At 48.0% G+C, this 9,486-nt stretch overlaps 1 protein-coding gene across 5 annotated transcripts in view; it reads right to left on the reverse strand.

The window, feature by feature from the left end:
• cenpe (centromere protein E) overlaps positions 1–6,977 on the reverse strand; it is a 110,442-nt gene extending 103,465 nt beyond the window's left edge. For 4 of the 5 annotated variants that reach the window (XM_033017918.1, XM_033017922.1, XM_033017921.1 and 1 more), the window contains exon 1: positions 6,600–6,977. In XM_033017918.1, coding sequence (XP_032873809.1) covers positions 6,600–6,655 — 56 coding nt within the window. In that variant the 5' untranslated portion in view covers positions 6,656–6,977. The remainder of the gene's footprint in view (positions 1–6,599) is intronic. The other variant, XM_033017917.1, reaches the window with a different exon arrangement.
• Between the last annotated feature and the right edge of the window lie 2,509 nt (positions 6,978–9,486).

Below are 9,486 nucleotides of genomic sequence, written 5' to 3' on the forward strand. Positions count from 1 at the left end.
TCCTCACAGCTAACACTGCCCCCCCAGCTTCGCGTCATCCGCAAACTTGGAGATGTTGCATTCAATTCCCTCGTCCAAATCATTAATATATAGCTGGGGTCCCAGCACTGAGCCTTGCGGTACCCCACTAGTCACTGCCTGCCATTGTGAAAAGGACCCGTTTATTCCTACTCTTTGCTTCCTGTCTGCCAGCCAGTGCACTATCCACATCAATACTGAACCCCCAATACCGTGTGCTTTAAATTTATATACTAATCTCTTATGTGGGACCTTGTCGAAAGCCTTCTGAAAGTCGGGCCCCGAACAGCGGCAGCAGCGGCCGCGACTCCACCGCCTCCTCATCCCGCCCGTTCTGATAGTGGCCGCTGCTTGCAAATCCGCTAATGGCGATAACTGCTTTCAAAACAAACACCCCCGCACGCCGAGGCCGGGAGGGAGGGGGAGGCCTCCTTCCGCCGTCTGAAGCAGCTGCAACAAAGATCCTATAGCTTATAGGATCTTTGAGCTGCACCGCTCGGCCCCGCACCTTGCTGTTGACTGGCGGAGGAGGGGAGGCGGTGGCGAGGAGATCCCAACCGCCTCCCCCTTTGGCGGCGGCACTTGGCGATGGACAGGGATGGCCAAGGCAGCGAGGCGATGTTGTCCGAGGAGCGCTGACCTTCCTTCCTCCCCACCACCTCTGCCCCTTCCCCACTCTCTCTTGTATGCCCCCCTCCACCCCTCATCCTGGGACCCCTCCTCTCCATCCCGCAATGATCCCCATTCCAGCCTCTATTCAGCCCTCACTGACAACCCCTGTGCTCCCCTCCCCATCTACCCCACCCCCCCTCAATCTAGTCATCAACCTACCCACCTCGCATTGATTCTCCTGCCACCCCCCCATCCATCCTGCACCCATCCATCCTGTAGTGGTCTCCCCATTCATCCTTTACTGATCCCCCATTCATACTGTACTGATCCCCTCATTCATCCTGTACTGATCCTCATTCATCCTGTACTGATCCCTCATTCATCCCGTACTGATCCCTTTCATCCCGTACTGATCCCTCATTCATCCCGTACTGATCCCTCATTCATCCCGTGCTGATCCCTCATTCATCCCGTGCTGATCCCTCATTCATCCCGTGCTGATCCCTCAGTCATCCCGTGCTGATCCCTCATTCATCCCGTACTGATCCCTCATTCATCCCGTACTGATCCCTCATTCATCCCGTACTGATCCCTCATTCATCCCGTACTGATCCCTCATTCATCCCGTACTGATTCCTCATTCATCCCGTACTGATCCCTCATTCATCCCTTACTGATCCCTCATTCATCCTATATTGAGCCCCTCATTCATCCTGTAGTGATCCCCCATTCATCCTGCAGACCCTCCGATCCACACTGTACTGACCCCCCCCATCCACACTGTACTGCCCCCCCCATTCATCCTGTCCTGATCCCCTCCCCCCATCCATCCTGTACTGATCCCCCCATTCAATGGCGAATAAAACTGATTGTATTGATTGTAATCTGAAGAAGGGTCTCGACCCGAAACGTTGCCTATTTCCTTCGCTCCATAGATGCTGCCTCACCCGCTGAATTTCTCCAACATTTTTGTCTACCCCCATTAATCCTGTACTGATCCTTCCATTCATCCTGTACTGATCATCCCCATCCATCCCATACTGATCCCCCATTCAATACCACTGACATCCCCCGTGCTCTCCCCTCACAATTCTACATACTCCAACCAACACATACTAATTCACCTGCCTCAATCCATCCATTCCGCACCGATTGCCTTCTCAACCCCCCCCCCCCCCCCCTCCCCCCCGCCATCTATCTACCCCGCACTGATTCACACAACCCCTTTCCCTGACCCTATTGTGCTGGAAATGTCTTCAGAGCAAACATTGACTATGTTTGATAAGGGAATGCAATCAAATGTGTTTTAATTCCCAATGTTATTATTTGTTTTAGTCCATAAAGATGGATTAATTAAATTGTGAACACGTGAAACATTAAAACCGCAGTGTTCGATTGTCACTGCTACCGTTGACAGGTTATTACAGAATTCATTTTAACGGCAAATCAATGCTCTTAATATGGAGTATCAGTACTGTAGTTATTTAATGAGCAACATTCACAACTATACATTGGATTTATCCAGTGTTTTACTTCTACAGTCGGTCATATACATCATAAATTTGGTCAGGAGATATTTCAGTTGAAATTTTGACGTTAATTCTGAAGTGGGAATGATGGAAACAGCGTTTATCAATAACTTTTTAAATATCTGGTGCGTACAAACTGGCTACCTTCATTGCTGTTCACACCACGTACATCTAATCTGAATGTCCAGTAACGTGGCGTTTTGACACCTTTAAACATATTACCAAAAGAACATTTGCTGCAGTTATGTCCTTTGGCCATCTCTTGTCAGTTAGTGTAATGTTTAACCTGTCAGATGGGTATAGTCGGTTTTAACAGCTATTATCATAAAATGCCTTTAGAAATTTCCTTGCAACCTGTATATTTTGTTATGGATAAATTATGTGGGAAGCCAGAGTGTTTCTGCGCCAAAACATGCTAGCATCAATCTGTAGTGTGCATGGTTAAGTATATACAGTGGCTTGCAAAAGTATTCATACCCCTTGAACTTTTCCACATTTTGTCACGTTACAACCACAAACGTAAATGTATTTTATTGGGATTTTATGTGATAGACCAACACAAAGTGGCGCATAATTGTGAAGTGGAAGGACAATGATACATGGTTACAAATAAAAAACTGAAAAGTGTGGCGTGCAAAAGTATTCAGCCCCCTTTACTCTGATACCCCTAAATAAAATCCAGTGCAACCAATTGCCTTAGTAAGTCACCTAATTAGTAAATAGAGTCCACTTGTGTGTAATCTAATCTCAGTATAAATACAGCTGTTCTGTGAAGGCCTCAGAGGTTTGTTAGAGAATATTAGTGAACAAACAGCATCATGAAGCCCAAGGAACACACCAGACAAGTCAGGGATAAAGTTGTGGAGAAGTTTAAAGCAGGGTTAGGCTATAAATAAATATCCCAAGTTTTGAACATCTCACAGAACACTGTTCAATCCATCATCCGAAATGGAAAGAGTATGGCACAACTGCAAACCTACCAAGACATGGCCGTCCACCTAAACTGACAGGCCGGGCAAGGAGAGCATTGATCAGAGAAGCAGCCAAGAGGCCCATGATAACTCTGGAGGAGCTGCAGAGATCCACAGCTCAGGTGGGAGAATCTGTCCACAGGACAACTATTAGTAGTGCACTCCACAAATCGGGCCTTTATGGAAGAGTGACAAGAAGAAAGCCACTGTTGAAAAAAAGCCATAAGAAGTCCCGTTTGCAGTTTGCCACACCATCCCCACTGTAAAACATGGTGGTGGCAGCATCATGCTGTGGGGATGCTTTTCTTCAGCAGGGACAGGGAAGCTGGTCAGAGTTGATGAGAAGATGGATGGAGCCAAATACAGGCCAATCTTGGAAGAAAACCTGTTAAGAGTCTGCAAAAGACTTGAGACTGGGGCGGAGGTTCACCTTCCAGCAGGACAGCGACCCTAAACATACAGCCAGAGCTACAATGGAATGGTTTAGATCAAAGCATATTCATGTGTTAGAATGGCCCAGTCAAAGTCCAGACCTAAATCCAATTGAGAATCTCTGGCACGACGTGAAAATTGCTGTTCACAGACGTTTTCCATCCAATCTGACTGAGCTTGAGCTATTTTGCAAAGAAGAATGGGCAAAAATGTCAGTCTCTAGATGTGCAAAGCTGGTAGAGACATACCCCAAAAGACTTGCAGCTGTAATTGCAGCGAAAGATGGTTCTACAAAGTATTGACTCAGGGGGGCTGAATACTTTTGCATGCCACACTTTTCAGTTTTTTATTTGTTAAAAAATTTGAAAACCATGTATCATTTTCCTTCCACTTCACAATTATGCACCACTTTGTGTTGGTCTATCACATAAAATCCCAATAAAATACATTTACGTTTGTGGTTGTAACGTGACAAAATGTGGAAAAGTTCAAGGCGTATGAAAACTTTTGCAAGCCACTGTATGTAGTGTGCACACATGCACACTACACTTTTGTCTACCTTCGATTTTACAGCATCTGCAGTTCCTTCTTGAACATAATATGTGGATGCTTCATTGAGCATAATTCCGATTGGTAACTACGCACTTCGTCCGAGCACATTATCACACGCGTCATGCAAACAGTCTTAAATGACCACCTAAACTGTCATTTGTCAACCTAAAGTGCTGTCAAGGTTGCCCGGCTGGCAACAGGGGAAAAAAAGTTAAGTGAGAGCCCTGTATATCCCAGGGTACTCAAGGAGGTGGCTCTAGAAATTGATGATCATTTTCCAATGTTCTATAGATTCAGGATCAGCTCCTGTGGATTGGAGTGTGGCTAATGTTATCCCACTTTTCAAGAAAGGAGCGAGAGAAAAGGGGGAAATTATAGACCAATTAGCCTGACATCGGTGGTGAAGAAGATGCTGGAGTCAATTATTAAAGAAGTAATAACGGATCATTTGGATAGCAGTAAAAGGATTGGTCCAAGTCAGCATGGATTTATGAAGGGGAAATCCTGCTTGACTAATCTTCTGGAATTTTTTGGGTATGTGACAAGTAAAATGGATGATGGAGAGCCAGTGTAGCTGGACTTTCAGTAAGCCTTTGATAAGGTCCCATACAGGAGGTTAGTGGGCAAAATTAGAGCACATGTTATTGGGGCGGACTTGAGCGTCCAGGAGCGGAAAATAATGCAGAAAGTTATGACCACTGCTCAGTCCATCATCAGCTCTGACCTCCCCACCATCAAAGGGATCTATCACAGTCGCTGCCTCTAAAAGGCCGTCAACATCATCAAGGACCCACACGATCCTTGCCACACACCCATCTCTCCACTGCCAACAGGTAGAAGGTACATGAGCCTGAAATCTGGTACATCCAGGTTCAGGAAGAGCTACTTCCCCACAGTCATCAGGCTATTAAACTCGCCATCAAGCAAACTTTGAATTATAAAAGAACTGGACAAGCTAGATGCAGGAAAAATGTTCCCAATGTTGGGGTTGTGCAGAATCAGGGGGCACAGTCTAAGAATAAAGGGGAGGCCATTTAAAACTGTGAAGAGAACTTTTTCACACAGAGAGTTGTGAATTTGTGGAATTCTCTGCCACATAAGGCAGCGGAGGCCAATTTACTGGATGAATTTAAACGAGTTAGATAGAGCTCCGGGGGCTAGCGGAATCGAGAGGTATAGGGAGAAGGCAGGCACGGATTACTGATTGTGGATGATCAGCCATGATAATAATAATAATAATAAATTTTATTTATGGGCACCTTTCAAGAGTCTCAAGGACACCTTACAAAAATTTAGCAGGTAGAGGAAAAACATGTAAGGGGAATGAAATAAATAGTAGAGACATGACAAGTACACAAAGTAAAGACAGAATACAATTCAAAACACAATATGAGGCAATTAATGCACAGATGAAAAGGGAGGGGGACGTGGGGCTAAGGATAGGCAGAGGTGAAGAGATGGGTCTTGAGGCGGGACTGGAAGATGGTGAGGGACACGGAATTGCGGATCAGTTGGGGGAGGGAGTTCCAGAGCCTGGGAGCTGCCCTGGAGAGCTCTGTCCCCAAAACTGCGGAGGTTGGGCTTGTGGATGGAGAGTAGACCGGCTGATGTGGATCTGAGGGACTGTGAGAGTTGGTAGGAGGAGAGGAGGTCAGTGAGATATGGGGGGGGGGGGGGGGGGGGGGGGGGCAGATGGTGGAGGGCTTTGTAGATGAGGATCAGGATTTTGTAGGTGATCCGGTGGGAGATGGGAAGCCAGTGAAGTTGTTTGAGGACTGGAGTGATGTGATGCCAGGATTTGGTGTGGGTGATGAGTCGGGCGGCTGCGTTCTGGACCAGTTGGAGTCGGTTGATGTAGGTGGAGCTGATGCCAAGGAGAAGTGAGTTGCAATAGTCCAGTCGGGAGGAGATGAAGGCATGGATGAGTCTTTCAGCAGCGGGAGGTGTGAGAGAGGGTCTGAGTTTGGCGATGTTGCGGAGATGAAAGAAGGAGGTTTTAATGAGGTTTCATTGATCACAATGAATGGCGGTGCTGGCTCGAAGGGCCGAATAGCCCCCCCCCCCCCCCCCCGCCCCCCGCCCGCACCTATTTTCTGTGTTTCTATCCAGTAAGCCTTGGCAGACCGAACACAAACGTTCAGCAAAACTGTCGCCGAGTCTACGTCAATGTCACGTCAGCAATAGTCTCAAGACAGCAACCAGGAGACAACTGAGAGATGGGCAATTAACACGATCCACGCGGGCAAATTATAACATCAACCCGACGCGGCAACCCGCAAAAGTAATGTTTATATAACGTTGAGTATTTCCGGCATTTTCTTTTCCATTTACCGCCGGACCCCTAGCGCCAGGGGTGGGACCAGCCGCCTTGGAGGTTCGGCGGCCAGTCCTCCCGTTCACACATTCAACCCCCGTGCAAAAACCTGAAGTTTCTGGGATCTTTCCACTCTTCTCTGTACTATGATTGGGATAACATCAGACTCACCGAGAGCTGGGGGGTCTCAGGCGGACGCACACCTGAACTGCGCCCTCCTCCGCCATCCTTTCGATTCACGCCGCACCCAGGGCCCTCTCTCTTCCTCTTGGCCGGGGCCGCTCCGCCAGATTCACTCTCTACGCTCCGGGTGTCGCCCCTGCTCTCTCTCTCTCTTTCCTTCTGCCGGGACCGAGCAAACTCCCGGTGTCTCTTCCAAGCTCTGCACCGGGACCAGGTGCACTCCGGGTGTCTCTCTCGCTTTCCCTCTCGGCACCGGGTACGCTAAGGGCGTCCGTCCGTCTGTCTCTCCCTCCCTCTGCGGCGGGACCGGCTCCACTCTGATGTCTCTCGACTGCGCCGCTCGCAGGATCGACTCCCCGGTTTGAATTTGCCAGATTCGATCTGATTGGCCAATACCCCCAGTCCCGTTGATGACTCACAGCGCGAGCTGGTGGGCGGAGCGCGTGCGCTGTTCCCTCATAAACGGGGAAGGGCGGTTTCCTACTCAGCTTCAATTCAATAACCATACTCTTTGGTCCCAATACAGTTATCAAGATTTAATTTCACTCTTCTCTTTTAACATCCCAGCTCGATCATAGACCAGCGCCCAACATCCTGCGCCAATTCCTTTTTTTTTTTAAACCCAGGTAATAAACTCAATATGCCAAAGACGCCGACCGTTACATTTCAAAATCCAAGTCATGGCTCCAGTTTAAGTGTGTTGCAGCAGAGTTGTTCAGGAATCGTGCAGGGACAAGTTGGGAAGAGCATGCGAACTATGGTGAATACAGGAGTAAATGAATCTTGTCTATGGGCTACGTTGCTGTTGATTGAGAGTTTGCTGTTTTTAACAATATAATGGAGGAGCACTGAACCTGCATTTGCAGAATCTGAAAAGCAGGATCATAAAGCGAGGAAGATCCTAAGTGACTACAAAATGCGAGAAGGAGTGATAAAACAGGAAATGGTAGACTAGGTAGTCCAATCTCAATGTTGGCATGATACTGAAATTGGTTACTGTGGACAGTGACCTAGTATTTGGACAAATACAGCGCAATTTGGATAAAGACAGCAGGATTGATCTTAAAAGATAAGTCATGTTTAACAGACCTTTCTTGACGTGGTAACGAGCACTATGTATGCACGTGATTATGAATGATATTTATCTTAACCACATAAGCTATTTGACGAAGATTAAAGCGTCAGAGACTTGTTAAAATAAACACGTGGAATTGTAAGCAACCTATTGACTTGAATTGAGAATTGGTTGAGTGATAAGATGCAAAGATTAAGTGTGCCCATTTATATTGGTAGGATGTCCCATGCTCCAGGAATTGGAATGGGAGTCTTTTTTTTCTGTACTATTTTGGCGGATGCAAAGACGACAACCAAGTTTTGCGAACATATTTATTCAGACAATAGCTCCCTGGCTTACAGGTCTCTGCAAACATGTCTGACCACAACGGTGGTCAGCAACACTGCTGATGCGCGAAAGCGAAATCCGCGCGAAAACAGCAGCCCCTCCCGAGTCACGTGACCGCGGCTTCCGAACGCCGGGTTCGATACCGGTGTGCGCCAGCAGGTGCAGCTACATGCCCCCCCCCCCCCCAAGAATCCGCGGTACGTAAACGCACGGGTAACCGGACGGTTCGACCGGAACGCGTAGTCCGAGGTCGCGGGGCGAGCGTAACATTAGGGACCGGCAAAACAGAACCGGAAGGACGCGACAAACGCGAACGAGGGACGGGCGTAACAGAGGGGACCGGTGAAACATAACCGGGGGTAACAGCTGCAGAGGGCGTCAAAACGCACTTTGCGCCGCGGAGTGGCCACAGCCACCGGGCTATACTCGTCGATGTGGGCTGGCTTAAGGCGGCTGACGGAGACAAACTCCTCCCTGCCCCCTATGTCCAATGTGAACGTCGAGGTACCAGCCTCTAACACCCTTTACGCCAGTAAACGCGGCCCCCTCCTCACCGCGGCAAATGGGAGCCCAATCTGCTCAAATGAGGTGCGCATGCTCTCCCTCAACTTCGGGGATGGCCGAAGGAACATTCAAACAGCCAGCTGCTCACGTCTGGCTTCGCTGGCTTGTGATCGAGAGAGAGAGAGAGAGAGAGTCTTTGTGTAGTACCGTAATACCATGTGAAGGGTGGCATGCACATATGTGTGGTGAAGGTTATAAATGGCATGAATTAATAAGAGTTAATCTACATCCTTCCTCTTAAAGAAGTAAAGCATATATGGTGGTTAGTGAGGGCACCAATGTAGGATTCAACCATTTCGCCCTCTTGTTGACTGCGGGGAAAACACTTGTGGTGCTCCATGATAACGTTGGTGCAAAGTTGGCACAGTCTCTGAACTTTTGGAGGAGGCAAACCGGGTCGCTGATGAACTCTGCTGGGGTCACAACATGTGTTACCAGATCGGTATGTTCTGGGGCCCTGTGCCCGCAGGGCAGCCTCTGTGCTCGCCACATTGAGGAGAATTGACGCAATGGTGTGGGCTGCAGCTGCAGGGTGGGCAGCATCAATGAAAATCCCGAATTCCACCTCGAAGATGCGCCACCGTTCAGCAAGCTCACTGTCGAACACCAAAGGATCTGGTCGCCACAAGGAACTTTCCATGATTCTATGTAAAAAAAAAACAAAAATAAATTTAGGCAAAATAGTTGGAGCCGTGATTCAAGACTCTGAATCAGCGATCCAAATGAATACACACATGGTGAAATCAATCTTTATTCCATTAAGCAAACAGGAACATTCAAACAGCCAGCTGTTCGCGTCTGGCTTTGCTGGCTTGTGAGAGTCTTTGTGTAGTACCATAATTCCATGTGAAGGGTGGCATGCATATATGTGTGGTGAAGGTTATAATTGGCATGAATTAATAAGGGTTA

Source organism: Amblyraja radiata, chromosome 3 (genome assembly GCF_010909765.2).
Source record: "Amblyraja radiata isolate CabotCenter1 chromosome 3, sAmbRad1.1.pri, whole genome shotgun sequence".
NCBI classification, from domain to species: domain Eukaryota; kingdom Metazoa; phylum Chordata; class Chondrichthyes; order Rajiformes; family Rajidae; genus Amblyraja; species Amblyraja radiata.